Source organism: Lampetra fluviatilis, chromosome 5, assembly GCF_964198595.1.
Source record: "Lampetra fluviatilis chromosome 5, kcLamFluv1.1, whole genome shotgun sequence".
NCBI lineage: Eukaryota > Metazoa > Chordata > Hyperoartia > Petromyzontiformes > Petromyzontidae > Lampetra > Lampetra fluviatilis.
Window position 1 is genome coordinate 14,308,406 of NC_136279.1, and position 15,096 is coordinate 14,323,501.

The 15,096-nt window shown below is 44.0% G+C and overlaps 1 protein-coding gene across 1 annotated transcript in view; it reads left to right on the plus strand.

The window, feature by feature from the left end:
* The first annotated feature begins 339 nt into the window (after positions 1–339).
* The window catches only part of LARS1 (leucyl-tRNA synthetase 1), a 30,307-nt gene continuing 15,550 nt past the window's right edge, over positions 340–15,096 (plus strand). The window contains exons 1-15 of the mRNA XM_078856865.1: positions 340–539; positions 2,013–2,125; positions 3,426–3,513; positions 3,872–3,952; positions 4,924–5,067; positions 6,011–6,172; positions 6,647–6,759; positions 7,256–7,319; positions 9,295–9,362; positions 9,703–9,928; positions 10,859–10,946; positions 11,592–11,668; positions 11,976–12,029; positions 12,358–12,498; positions 14,810–14,887. Of these exons, the coding sequence (XP_078712991.1) occupies positions 534–539; positions 2,013–2,125; positions 3,426–3,513; positions 3,872–3,952; positions 4,924–5,067; positions 6,011–6,172; positions 6,647–6,759; positions 7,256–7,319; positions 9,295–9,362; positions 9,703–9,928; positions 10,859–10,946; positions 11,592–11,668; positions 11,976–12,029; positions 12,358–12,498; positions 14,810–14,887 (1,503 nt within the window). The 5' untranslated portion in view covers positions 340–533. The remainder of the gene's footprint in view (positions 540–2,012; positions 2,126–3,425; positions 3,514–3,871; positions 3,953–4,923; positions 5,068–6,010; positions 6,173–6,646; positions 6,760–7,255; positions 7,320–9,294; positions 9,363–9,702; positions 9,929–10,858; positions 10,947–11,591; positions 11,669–11,975; positions 12,030–12,357; positions 12,499–14,809; positions 14,888–15,096) is intronic.

Genomic DNA, 15,096 nt, shown 5'->3' on the forward strand with positions numbered 1-15,096 from the left:
GTATGAATTACAAACGAGGGGCATCAATAGAGCGGCGCATGCGGTGTATGAATTACAAACGAGGGGCTCCAAAGAAACAGCGCATCCGGTGTATGAATTACAAACGAGGGGCATCAATAGAGCGGCGCATGCGGTGTATGAATTACAAACGAGGGGCATCAATTGAGCGGCGCATACGGTGTATGAATTACAAAGAAGGGTCTCATAGAGCAGCGTATACGGTGTATGAATTACAAACAAGGAGCATCAATAGAGCGGCGCATACGGTGTATGAATTATAAAGAGGGGTCTCATAGAGCAGCGCATGCGGTGTATGAATTACAAAGCTACTCTGTTCGCGCATGCGCAGTGTGAGGGACCCCCCCAGCACGTGCCATCTGGTGCCAGGTCGACAGCGACGGGGCGGGCGACGTGACAACGAGAGAGGACAACGAGGAGATAACGAAGTGACAACGTGGGGCAGAGGGAGAGGAGGAGGGGTCGCCTTTGGTTAAATCTCTCGCGGCGTTTGTGGACCCCCACGCGGAGCGACGATGGCGGTGAGAGCCGCGGAGCTGAGGCGGCGCGTTGCTACCAGGCCACGTGTCGTGCCCGCACTGTACCACGTTACTCTTGTTACAGTTTTAACGTGGGGTTTTTAACTATTAAACATCGTCCCGTAAATGTTCTAGTCGTTGTTCTCGTTCTCGTCGTTGTCTGAGAGGTTGCTACTGTGTATGTAGCGATGTTGTGGGAGGTTAAACACCGGTAGGGTGGACGCGTCCCCGTCATGTGAATGTGGATCTCTCTGGACTCTCCTCAGGGGTTAGGGTCTCGTAAAATGAGATCGGTGCTTGAAGTTAAAATAATACTGCGTTGTGGTGTTTAATATTCGCTAGGCATGTGAGCGTGGCATGCTACATACACTAATTATTGTGTTTGCGGTGTCCATTGCGTTAGAGGTTTCACTCCAGGACGCTGAAGTTGGCAGCCGAAATTCAGATTTCGGAAGACTTTCCCACACTCTTATCCTACATTCATGCACACAGTGATAACAATAATATACACTCGGGGGGGGGGGGGGGGCAACCCCGTGCAAGGACTAAATAATGCTGCCCACAACGCGTTATTCCACATTACACATCCAAAGTGCTCATCCGACTCGAGTTAAAGGTTGTAAAAGGCCCTCTGATATCCCATAAGCCATCAAACAGCTGAAATAATACGACCGGGCGAATAGGATCGCCAACTTCAACCTCAACAGATACAGTCCAGAGTCCAGAGATCCCACTCACAACTGAATTAATTGTCTGTAATCTGAAATAATGTTAAAAAAAATAAAAATATGTCACTCCGACATTTTTCATTTGCGCACATTTTCTAATTGTTCATGATGGAAAACCAAAAGCTGCGTAAGGTTAGACTGGATGGAATGTTTATGCCGCAAACGTCATCCTGGAGGATGGTCAAAATACGCTAATTTAGAATGGAAATAGATCACCAATGTCTCCTTGTCGTCTTGCACAAGTCGTAAGCCCCAACGGCCTGGTGGGTTTCATCTTGGTTCTTTCGGTAAAGTCACGTAGAAGGGAAATAATAAAATAATAAAACATAATAAAATACAATTCTCGCCACAACGCAAGCAGCCGTCCTCAGGTGAAGAACAGGGCTGTCGGAAAGACAGCGTCCGAATGAACACCACCAAGCTTGGCAGCGTATATTTAAGCAGGGCCTTGTGGGAGTTAATCTCAACAGCAGCATTGAGTGAAAGCAAACTGGACCGGTTTCGACACAGTGCCTCATCAGCAGCAAAGCTTGTTTGCTTCAATTGATGCAGGTGAACTGCCATATGTTAAAGGCCAGGACCATCTCTTTAAGATATGGGTCCTATATTCTTTTGTTCTTTCGGTAAAGTCGTTGTGGAGAATATAATACATAAGACACTGGTTCTGAACCCTGGTCTGGAGATGATGTTGCAGTCGAGGATCCTTCACTTTCATTGAGCTTTAATGGCAAGCTGTGTCTCTTACCAGGAGCGTAAAGGCAGAGCTAAGGTGGACTTCCTGAAGGCGTTGGAGCAAAGTGTACAGACGAGATGGGCCGAGGAGCGTGCGTTTGAGGTGGATGCGCCAGAACCTGGGAAAAAGTAGGTGTATACCCATGTATACACGCAAAGATGGTCCCACAAACCCATACACAACTACACGCATGTTTTGCATTAACTTCAGAATCTTACCTCAACATCAAACACACAAAAAACACCATTCACCACACAGTGATGTTACCAAGGTACCTGACCAGGCTTGGTCCGCAGCAAGGCCACATTGGGTGGTACAGTGACATTCTGATACTCTGGGAGGTCTTTCCTCTGAATCCTATAATTTGCGGCTGCAAAATAAATAAATAAACATGCCAGGAAATTGTGGATTTTAGGAGTTTTTTGCTTTGCAACTCTGTTGATCCGTAAAAATGTTGTGGGTGTTAGGAGTTTCGCTGTATTTTTCTTAAATGCAAATGTAGCATATCTGCCATATATATATAAAAGGGAAATTTGTGAATGTGTGTCTGTTCGAAATGTTTAGCATACTTACCAACATGCAACAGACTTGAAATTTGGCATGTGGGTAGCTTCTAGACTGTACACAATGCAAAAAGTATCAAAATAGACTTTTGTATTTTTTTATGGGGGGGGGGGCACAATAATGGCTATATTTTGCACGGCAAGTGAGGAGCGGTGATGTCACATCTGTGATGTCACCCACATTCGGCAGCGTTATGCGGTGTGCCTGCTGACGTCATGCATCCCCCCCTACACTCCGCGAAGGCCATGTATTAATCCAAGACAAGAATCCAAGTCTCGGGTGAAGCCGGGTAGTAAAGCTAGTATGGGTATATAATTCAGGCCTTTTAAGATTTTGAGACTTTATAGCCAAGATAAAAAATACAAATATCCTAAATTACTCAACATGTCCCATTAGCATAGTCTGTGCGACATAAAACAATCTTAATTCCAATACAATTGTTGGGTGTGCAAGCATAAGTGTGTAATTGCACATCTTTATTCTGTGGTCACCCTTACAAGGGAATTCCAAACTACGCTTGCCTTGATAGTCTGTCAGGCCACATGTGGATCTCTGTCTTTGGTGTATATGTTCAGTGGTGCAGTGGCTCACACTGCTTTTATTCTAGTGGACTAAGCTCTGTTCCTGGCCATACATATATTGGAAAGTGGTACCTGAATGCGGGTTGACTTGGCCTTAACATTAGTGCTTAGTAAAGCTTGTGAACATTGGCACTGGGAACACAAAGACGACTGGGCAGAATGCTGAGTTTACTACTCCATCGTTTGCTGCGCTGGGCTGATATATGCAATCTACTAGTCTGTGAAGCTACAAGGAAGATCCTTGTTTTTGTTTATCTGTGTATTTGTGTGTGCCGGCACACAGGCAATCCAAGTTCATGGTGTCATTCCCATATCCATACATGAATGGACGTCTGCATCTGGGCCACACCTTCAGCCTCTCCAAATGCGAGGTGAAAATACTGACTCCATCTCACACAGTCTACATACATCAAAGATGTCAGGTTCTCAAAAGTATATTTTGACATTCTTGAGTTAATGAATGGTAATGATACACATCTAAATTACTGTAGATATTATATTTATAATTGGGTTCTGACCTTAATGAATGAATGCCTGTGGCTCTTCTGAACCATTGCAACAGTGTCTGTGCCTCATTATTCGCTCTTAGGACCCCATGTTTCGTGACCTTTGTGTGTTGCCATGTGTGTTCTCTTGTGTGTATGTCCTTATATTTCATGGTCTGTGTTATTTCATTGACACAAAGAAACTTGCACCCTTGTGTCCCCATTTGTGTCCATTTGTTTGCAGTTTGCTGTTGGTTACCGTCGCTTGAAGGGGGACCTTTGTCTTTACCCATTTGGACTCCACTGCACTGGAATGCCTATTAAGGTAAACTGCACCTTTGAGTCTATGAATTCTGACAATTTGGTGGCACAATTTGATTTAAGAAGCCATCTTTTTTGTTTACATTGGTGAATGTAGTGCCTCTATATGTAAAGTGGCCACGTGAACTAATTACATAAAACATGAATAGAAAAATATATAATCGCACACACGTACTAGAGTTGTAACAATGCATTCCTTTTGGATAGTCTGGCAGCATCCACAGTCTCTAGGTGATCACTGACCATACACCGAACTGGAGGCTAAACAGACATGGCATGTGCGAGAGAAGAGATGGGCTAATTGTGGTACAGAAGGACTTGGAGATGAGCAGACTTGCCGACATCTTATCCCAGCAGTGTCAAGATCGGTCTCGGTGGAGGGGGCTCGTGAAGGGATCTACTGGGCAGTTGTAGGTAATCGCCCTCCAGAAAAAGGGAAGGCTGGAGAGTGATGCCAACAACAATGAGCAGATATCCGGGATGGCTGAACAAAGCATGTTGACACAATGGCTAGCACATGTGCTGCATCTGCCCATATTTTAGGTCCGTTAACCCATAACAGCTGTGTCCAGTGACCTGGCAGTGAGCATTTGACACTTGACCTTAAGGTGCACCTCAAAATCCAAATTTATTTAGACTGGAGGAATCCCATGAGCTATGAAGCTTTTTTTCATAGATGTCCAGTAGGGGCGGGTCAGAATGTTACGTGGCATAAGAGCTAAAGTGGTGAATAGCAGTTGTATGGTTGTGTATGCGTGATGTTGCTGTGTTGCATCAACATAAGAATGGTAGCGGATAGTTGTACGTATATGAATGGTGGTATGTGAATGGTGATGTGTTCGTGTGATTGGCAGGCCAGTGTTGAATGTGCCTGCGAGTTGGGGGTATAGGTCTATGTCAATAGATTCATGTGGTTGTGTCTGCATGTTCACCTTCCTTTGTGTGCGCACACACACGTGTCTGCGTGCCTTGTAGGCATGTGCCGACAAGCTGAAGTATGAGCTGGAGACATTTGGGAACCCGCCTGTGTTTCCTGATTGGGTGGAAGAGGTGCAAGAGGAGGGAGGCAAACAGGATGTAGATGCCACTGTCGCAAAGGACAAGACCAAGAGCAAGAAGGCAAGGCCCTTCCCACCCATATTCACCAATTGCAGCATCACTAGGAAGCTACAAGGATACCCTTGAATAACATTTTCAGTGGAAAGATGTATTCAGTTGCATCTTCATTGAATGAATTCACCAGATGGGTGGTGAGAGCCCAGCGGTAGCACGTTCGCTGCTTTTTACAGAGCTTCATGGTTCAAATCCAGCAGCCGCCTGGACTATTACTGCGGGTGTAACAACCGTAATAATATGCACAGTGGAAGTTAAAGATCCACTGATGTAATTCACAAGAGTAGGCTGTCCTGGTTGGCATCAGTGTCCAGATTATACATAGCAATCCTTACCCCCTACTGACAGACTAATGCCCCTGATCACCTCATCTTGCAAATTAGGATATCCTGATCTGTTGAGTTTTCAACAGGTAAAACATAAATTAACAATCTTTTCTTCTGAATTCCACTCGTGTTATTGCCATTCATAACTTCTCACTCAGATTTACAATCCACCTGTCGTTAGCATGCCACTCTGTTGGTGGTGATACTAATATTAGGAGTTTATGCTAAGTTGATGGATTTTGGGTATTTTTCGGCACTGTTAAGGTTAGTGGCATTTTATTACGTCCTAGGGTCAAATCATTGATTGGGTGTAAATTATGTTTTAATACTAGCCTAAAAAATGAGGTTAGGGCTGCTTTTGTGTAGGTATAGTGTTGGTCATTGTTCATATCCATACATGCTTGTGTACATGCATGTATACGAGTGTTCGTACATGTACATGAGTGTGTGTTGACTGTCAACAAACTGTCCTTCAGTAAAACTTCATTACTCCACCCATAGAGAATGAGTTTGTCTCCTAACCTCCATTGATGGAACTATCATCATTGGCTCTAGCAGTGAATAGTTGTGCATGTTGTTGTGCGTGCGTTCACGCTTGTGTGTACGTGCATCTATTCAAACAGAGCAAGGCAGTGGCCAAATCCGGGGCAATGCGATTCCAGTGGCAGATCATGCGCTCGCTGGGGCTGAATGACGCGGAGATCACAGCCTTCGCCAATGCCGAGCACTGGCTCCAGTACTTTCCCCCACTCGCTGTTAAGGACCTGCAGGGCATGGGGCTCAAGGTAACGCATGTGCACTCGCACACACTTTCCTCCACTCACTATAAAGGCTCTTTAGAGCATGGAGCTCAAGGTCGCCAAAAAAACAGTTGCCATTCTCCACTAAGTGGCAATAATGTTAACAACGGCACTTATACCACACGAGGTGTACGTTGAGACCACGTGAAGTATCAAAGGCTTGCTGTCAGGTAGTCACGGGACAGACTCATGTATGTTGAAACCACGAAGTATCAACGGCTTGCTGGCACCTGTGCTCACCACTGCCAAGATGTTGTCTTTCAGTTGCCAGCTGCTCTGCTGATTGTTGTGAGAGTTGCTCTTCTGCATTATATATTGAAACGTTAATTGTATAGCAACATGACCTACTTTTAGTAGTTTTTTTTTAGTTGAAGTACCAGGTGAAGAGTGCTTCACTATGGACATCTAAAACTTTTTGTGCAGAACTCTCACATAGGTGAACTTGTGTCATGTGTGCAGGTGGACTGGCGGAGGTCATTCATCACGACAGATGTGAACCCATACTATGACTCCTTCGTGCGTTGGCAGTTCTTGACACTCAAGGAAAGAGGAAAGATCAAATTTGGCAAACGGTGGGTTCGGCAGATGATGAAGATAATGAACAATGAGGAGAACAAATGATGTATGCACGTGTGTATTCAGTAATATTGGGCAGATCCTGCAGGTGGCATATCTGATACTAATTATCTTAGGATTGGCGATAGCAGCAGGCATAATCATACCCTTTTTTGTGCTCTATCAGCCACAACAGTTGATTACACGAGTAATAACACTGTGGCCTTAAAAGACAAATATATAATACGAGACTTTGAGCCATGGCCCTTTGTAACAAATAGAGGCCAGAGAGTTCGTAGTTAACAGTTGGAGACTACACTTCATACCATGAAGCCTGATAGGAATTAAATATTTGACATTTTTCCTGTGCACAGATTTTAAGATGAACAGTTTATAAATTGGCAAATGAATGAACCTTTTATAATGGCTTTAGAATAGTCATCACTAGTATGACTGCTCGTGTTACTGTGGCTGATGTTGGGCTGTATTGTGGTGTGTACTGTGTGTGTGTAGTTACACCATCTACTCTCCAAAGGATGGGCAACCCTGCATGGACCACGACAGGCAAACTGGCGAGGTGAGGTTACAATGTTCAAATACCACCGGAGGAATCAAAATGGTTATGAACTTTGCCTTAAGAATGAAATGAACAGCAATAATCATCCTAACAAAACCACTACCACTTGCTATGGTTACAAAAATATCAAATACAGGCAGACCTCGCTTAGCGCAACCCCGTAGAATGCTGATTCATTATCGCGCTCTTTGTTCTGGAGAAATGTTTTACAAAAAATCTAAATATCTAAACAGCGCTGACAACTGTGAACACGCAGCAACGCCAGCAGAGGAAACGTCCCCGTCCCCATCATTCACTAAACCAATGAGAGTGGCGTACACTGAGCCAACCAGACCCCCCCACCCCCTGTGATTCGATTATCACACTTCGTGGTCACGATTACATTAAAATGGATCTATTTTTAAATCCTTTATATTAAGTTCACTTGCTTGCTTGCGCGCTTACGACCGTGCAAATCTTTCGGTCGTTTTTTAACCCACTTCCCGTGATCCAATCGAGCTGACATTTTGCACACAGACTCGTTGTGCGTGACAATTTATTTTCGTGAAAATTTTTTTCCATAACTTTACACTTTTTAGGAATTTTTTTTTATATTTAATTACCAATTGCTTAATGATGGCAGGCAATCATCTGACCCATAGGTGGCAGCCATCTCAAGCCAGAGGACGAGAGGACTCTAGCCGCCACGCATATAAAGGATTTATAGTGAAAAACTTTGTTTTTACGGGTAAATTTTTTTTCAATGTTATTAAAGTGCGTTTAGTCAGGTGAGAACTCACGAGACCAGGATAGAGTCTCAGACTCTACCTAAAAGAAATCTCACCACAAACATTTTGACTGAGGGCATCACTAAAACCCGTATTGGAAGCACATCAGCTCCAACCTCGTCTCCCACCGCTGTCTTGTAGGCGTACAGTAAAAAGCACTCGTGACTACAGTACATACTACTTGAATACATTATTTTTGTTTATGGCATAACGTTTAATATATGTATTATTATTTGTAGAGATATTACCGAAATCTCAATTAAGCCCTCATATATTGGTCATACAAAATAAATAACTCTGCCGGGAATGCATCCCCATATATACAATGGTATAATGAGCCCTTTTAGCACCGGTAAAATTTGTGCTCACTTCTCCAGGAAAACATCTTGAGTGCTACGCGAGGTCTGTCTATACTAACTGACCAAAATATAGCCCTAACCCTAAACATAGCATGAACACTAGTCATTACCTAACAACATTAACACTGACCATTACTTAGCAATAGCATTAACACGAACCATTGCCCAGAATATAACAATAAAATTAACACTGGCCTTTGTCTATCGTATAATTAACATGGTTTATTAACTTAACAAAAGCATTCTGACCCTGAACACAACAGTTTACATCTCTAACCTTGACTCTAACAATGATATTAACACTAAACCAAGCAATAACGATGACATTAACACCATCCATAACACTTGCCAGCAAAATTACCCCCGTGCCTTACAATATAAATATAAACTGCAACCCAGGACACATTAGAATTCATAGCCTGATGGTGGCATGGTCATACCATATAATTCATAATCATAAATTCACATTTTTAGAAATGTGAAGAAAGTATAAAAATACTTGAACAAAAGGGGAATTCAGCATGGTGAGACACTTTCACCAATGCTAGAAGTTGTTTTTCAAAAATATAGATTGGCGAAACAAAGGAAAATATAAATGTAGGAAACATGAACCGGCTCAGTTTTGCCTCCAATGGGGAAAAATATAGGAAATGTGAGAATAACTTAATAGACAGGGCTGTACGGTTGGACTTCAGATAAACATGAGTTTGCTAAATTATTGGAGATGTCTGCCAGAGGGGCAAAACTCAAAAACACAGCAGAAAATTTGAGGGCGGGTTTGAAGTGCTTTTGGAATTCCGTGTACCCTGCAGTCTGTTGGCTACATGGGGATCTTTGTTTTTATGTTAGGGTGTGGGCCCGCAAGAGTACACCCTCATCAAGATGAAACTTCTGGAGCCATTTCCTGCAAAACTCAGGTATCTACCTCGACTCAAACTTTTGAGATTTTAAAATCACTTTGAGTCGTGCTTGAGTAAATATCATGGTGCCATCACTCCAGTATCTTTGGATTGTTGCATGGTGGGATGTTTTTTGGGCACTGTCCCATCTTTTTTACTGTCTTCATACTCTCTGTTCTGTACTATATTTTTGTCTTGTGATGCTGTTTTTATTTATGATCATTTTAATGGATATCTTGGTCTTACATCAATGTTTTTTTTTTACTAATGGTGATATTGACAGTTATGTTTATTTAATTGTTTTAGTTGAAAATGATGGTGACGTTCACAATGGTAATTATGTGCACATCCATCTCAGCCATCTGGCAGGAGAGGCCGTGTTCCTGGTGGCAGCGACGCTGCGTCCGGAGACAATGTTTGGGCAGACCAACTGCTGGTTGGGGCCGGATGTGCGCTACATTGCATTCCGCACAGCCTGCGGAGCCGTGTTTGTGTGTACGGCACGCGCTGCACGCAACATGTCCTACCAGGGCTTCACGACTGCCGATGGTCATGTCGACAAACTCGCCCAGCTCACCGGGGTGGTGAGCAGCACATGCCTTCACTGCAGCTTACGTCTCTATTAACAACTTGTGTCTGCCACCACTAAGTCAATCACACATGGCATGCATTGTCACAACAAACAGTGGACATTGTTATGGTTTCTATTTAATGTTAATAATTTTAGATATAAAAAATTGTGATTTGCATAGGAGCCACATGTATATATTAAGTGACAATGTAGTGTACACAAAGATAAACTAAGGGTCTTTTACGAATCTTATGTTTCAGGGTTAATGCCTGACACTTAGAGTGAGACTAAGACTCCTTTGGGATTTTTACAGTTATGTATTGAACCTTGAGGTTCTAGAGCCCAACTAAGGCATGATCCACATATTTAGTGCTCCGTGTTATGCTGAGTCCACACGCATCCTATTCAGACCCTTCTCCCTCCCGTACCGGGTTGTGCTGGGTTCTACCTGGTATAGCCCGGATGAGTGGGATATCCGCACGACCAGCGTACAAATTATGAAACCCAGAAGTTACCTCGAAGGGACATCATCTATGATGTGATAGCCTTTTATTTTGCTTCCAAGATTAAGGTTGGCAGATGTTGCTTGCAAGATGTGCTTCGAATGTATTCATTTGGCATGGTTACTTTGATGCCAACTCTTAATTATATTCTTTTGAATGTAGACATTTTAATAAAAATTCTAATGAAATAAACAGCAAGGTGTACACAAATAAAACATAAAAAACATACATTCAAAACACATAAATAATTAAAAGGAGTTAACACGAATGTATCAGTGGGTCATCCTAAAGCTGTAAATACATGTAAGAATGTGCATGCATCCTGCACCTGGTACAGACTAGATAAGATGCGACTATTCGAAGAGCCAACCAGGTAACCAGGTAAGCAAACAATCGTCTAACCAGCTAACCACGGTGGCTCCTGTTGCTTTGTTCTTCAGGACCTGATGGGGGCGGCTCTGAGCGCTCCACTCTGCTCCTTCCCAGTCATTTACACCCTGCCTATGCTCACCGTCAAGGAGGACAAGGGTGAGTGTGAGACAGAATGCATGTGTGTGTAAGGTCGGGCTCGAATGAGCACCTGGTGTGCTGTGTAAACATCACTAGGGAGACGAAGGCAGTCGGGCGTGGCGCTGGCTACCCACTCCCTCATGTTCCGCACTGGCCTTCGTAGGTGCTCGCAAACGGCACTTGCCACAAAAGTCTGTTAAGGCTAGAAGGGAGATCTTTGTTTCGTTTTTGCAAGAATACAGGTGATGGATCTTATAGTCATCCCAGTTAGTCCGCTAAACCGTAACTTATGTGTTTGTTCCATGACCTGTGAAAGAAATGTAGTCGCAGCTCGCCTGGTACGAGCTCCTTTATGATATCACTGCCACATTGTGGCCACTTATTGCTGCTGTTCGTGTATTAAGTTGTGGTGGCAGAGTGGTCAGTGCATTATTCTGGTGAACTATGATTCCTAACCATGCAAATAACTGAAAATGTATATCTGAACCTATCATTGACCTCGCCTAGCTCAACTCGGCTCAAAATAAGTAGCACCTGTTAAGTATAACCTGTTATGTGGCCAGCAACAGCGCTGTAGGGACAGACAGCTGGGTGTGAGTGGTGCCGTTGCACTACCCCCTGACGGCATCTAATCTCACACGTGCATGTGTATGTGCTGCTCAGGCACGGGGGTGGTGACGAGTGTTCCTTCGGACTCGCCCGATGACATCGCTGCTCTGCGCGACCTCAAGAGAAAATCCGTAAGCGCTCTCAAAAGACCTTAATCTCTTACCACCCAAGCACTCCCATCTACTTTCATACTCTCCCACCTTTGCTCTCTTCCTCTCTCTCCCTCTGTATTCCATCTCTCTTTCCCACTTTTGTGTCTCTAGCCCACTCTCCCACTGACTAAGGAGCCCATGAGTGTAAAGGAGGTTGTGTTTCGTAAGAAGCTTGTGATTGGTAATAAGTCTGTTTTCGTGATGCTGTGTTTGGTAAGTTGCCTGTAGGTTTAAGTCTTTATTTTGGCAAGGAGCTGATTGTGCGATCACTGTATTGTCCTCACAGGCCCTGCGGGAGAAGTATGGTATTACGGACGCCATGGTGCTGCCCTTCGAGCCGGTGAGTCTCTGTTTATGACGCGACCCTGATGTGTCTTTCAAAACGTTGTGTTACATATATGCTACCATGCCCAGCTAATTGATAGTGCAATAAAAAATAGTCATACAAATCTACAACAAATAGAAGGAATATGAGATAGGCCAACAAAATGCCAACCAACTGATGGAACTCACACAATTTAACCTGGAGGAGAAGATGTTATCTTACCTTTGTCCTCGCCCCTTTCAATCTATAATAGATGGCTTCACGAGTTGGATGTGAAGGGCTTTTCATTAAATGTTCGGTGATGAATTATTATATGACCATTTGTTGTGTTACTCCGTGCCAGGTACCGATCATCGAGGTGCCTGGGCTGGGTTCTCTGGCGGCTGTGACGGTGCTCGATGAGATGGGCATCTCGAGTCAGAACGAGCGCGATCGCCTTGCCCTCGCCAAGGAGCGCGTCTACCTCAAAGGCTTCTATGAGGGGGTGCGGCTTCCCACTCGGCAATTACAACATCAACCGTAGCAGGATTGAGTATAAGCAGCAATGGGGAGTTAATTGTTCAACTCTCCGGAATGAGGGTGTGAGTTCCAATGCCGGTGGGTGGTCTTTTCTCCACCGTTGATAAAAAAATTAGTAACACTCTGAATGAATATTCTTTGGGTCTTTCGGTAAAGCCACGTAGATAGAAAAATAATAAAAAAATAAAAATATCACGACGTTTCGATCGCAACACAAGCAATCGTCATCAGGTGAAGAAATATAGCGGGAGAGCTGCTGAGGCAGGAAAAAATATAGCGGGAGAGCTGCTGAAGCAGGATGTTATAAAGGTTTGAGATGGGTGTAGCCCAAGGGTAAGTGGGCGGGACTAGAGGTGGAATTTGCGTGTAAATGTAAAATTGGAGAGCTGAGCTACCTCCACGACTACGAAGCTGTGGAGGTGGCCATTGTATTGTGAGAGATTAGCACGTCAATGTAAGAGAACCACCGCAATAGTGGCTGTGTTAGTGAGACATTTTGCCTGTTAATGTAAAGACATTTAACCTGGTAATGTAACTCAGTCGGAAATAACTGCTAACATTGGCAGATAGGATGGAGACATCACAGCCAGTTATGACTTAAACTGGTTAATAACGTCCTTCCAATGATTACTCAGTTTGTACCCATCTTCTCGGTTAAAATTGTGTCTGTGCTTATATATCTGGATGGCTTCATGAACGAATCTTTGTTGATAGCCAGTGGGTTTGTAGAGTACCTTCGTCTTGGAAAAATACATTTTGCGTGTGCCCACAGCATTAAAACAATGAGCAGCCACGGCTGAGGTATTGGTCCTACCGTGTTTCAGATTTGCCTTATGTTCACGAACACAGTCCGAGACATGTCGCTTAGTTTCCCCAATGTAACTACTGCCGCAGACACAGCTTAGTTTGTAGACACCGGGGTATTGCATGTCAGGGATCACATCCTTCACAGATGGGATCGGATCACAAATTTTATGTACTGAATCGAACCTGGATCTTGTGTTTGCTCATGATTTTGGAAATATTTTTGGTAACTCCTGCTATGTATGGCAAGGTGATGGTTTTGATTGGGTCCTCAAATGGTTCTTTCCAAACAGTTGGGGAGATAGCTTTACGAATGGTGTAGTCGGAATATCCATTCATCTTGAGGGCTTGGTCTACGTGTTCCAGTTCACTGGCTAGGTGATGATGGTCGATGATACAACGAGCTCTATGGTGTCGAGTTTTGATGAGGGAATTCTGGGCTGGATGGTGGTAGGAGTTGGGTTTTAGGTAGGCATCCGTATGTGTGGCTTTCCTGTAGACAGTGTCCCATTGAGCCATCTGGTTTCTTTTCGATTAAAACATCCAAGAATGATAACTTGCCATCCTTTTCCACCTCCATGGTGAATTTGATGGCTGGGTGTATGGAATTGATGTGGTTGAAGAATTGGCGCAGTGCTGGTAGGCCATGTGGCCAGATGACGAACGTGTCATCTACGTATCTCTTCCACAAGGAAGGACGTAGAGTGGATGACTGGATGGCATCTGTCTCAGATATTTCCATGAAAACATTGGCTACAGCTGAGAATAAGGGAGAACCCATTGGGGTACCTTCAACTTGTTTGTAGAATGTTCCATTGCAGGTGAAGTAAGTGTTGGTGAGGTAGTGTCTAACCAGGGCCGGTACATCAGCATTCAGTCCTTGTTGAACCAAATCTTCAATGATTGCAATGGTGTCACTCTGAATGTAATGCGTTGTCCTCGTCACGATGGAGAGACTAGCCCAGGGGTCGTCAACCAAAATAACAAGAAGAGCCATTTCTTTCCAATTCGGTACAAAATTCAGTATTTCAAGAGCCGCAATGCATCTGAGTACATACTGTACTCACGTACATATCGTCAAGAAGCAGCCCGTAAAGAGCCGCATGCGGCTCCGGAGCCATAGGTTGCCGACCCCTGGACTAGCCCCTGTCCTGGGAATGCCATTGTCCCTTGATAAGAGTTGATTTCTGGCCCATGGTAATTTGAGCAAGGAGATATTTTAGTGTTAACTTGAAATAATATTTCCTTGGCCACATTTCTCATGTGTCTCCCCTTGTGTGCCTGTGTTCCGGCTGGTTTTCAAGTGTTTCCCTATATAATTGTTTCCCTACGATTTCTTGTGTGGCCCCTTGTATGTCTCACCATGTCCCTCTCTGTCTGGCCTTGCGCGTCGTGCAATTTAAGTTTCCCTTCTGATGTCCTCGTGTGTATTCCCTGTGTGTCCGATGTGTCTCTGTGTACCTCGGGTGCAGGTGATGCTCGTGGCAGGGTATGAGGGGTGTCGTGTCCAGGATGTAAAGAAGGTCATCCAGGGCAAACTCATGTCAGATGTGAGTGCTGATCTGTCTTACACGAACAATACAGTTTTAGTTATTTTGGCCTGGTTCATTTAGTCTCCTAGGAATATAACAATTATTTGTTTAAAATGTAATATTATGCTCGTAGACTGTAAAATGGCCTTAGGTCTCTTCCTGTGCTGTCTCAGTGGGTGCATAAGCTTCCACTACTGATACATCGCAATGTCTAAACCATATCCCTG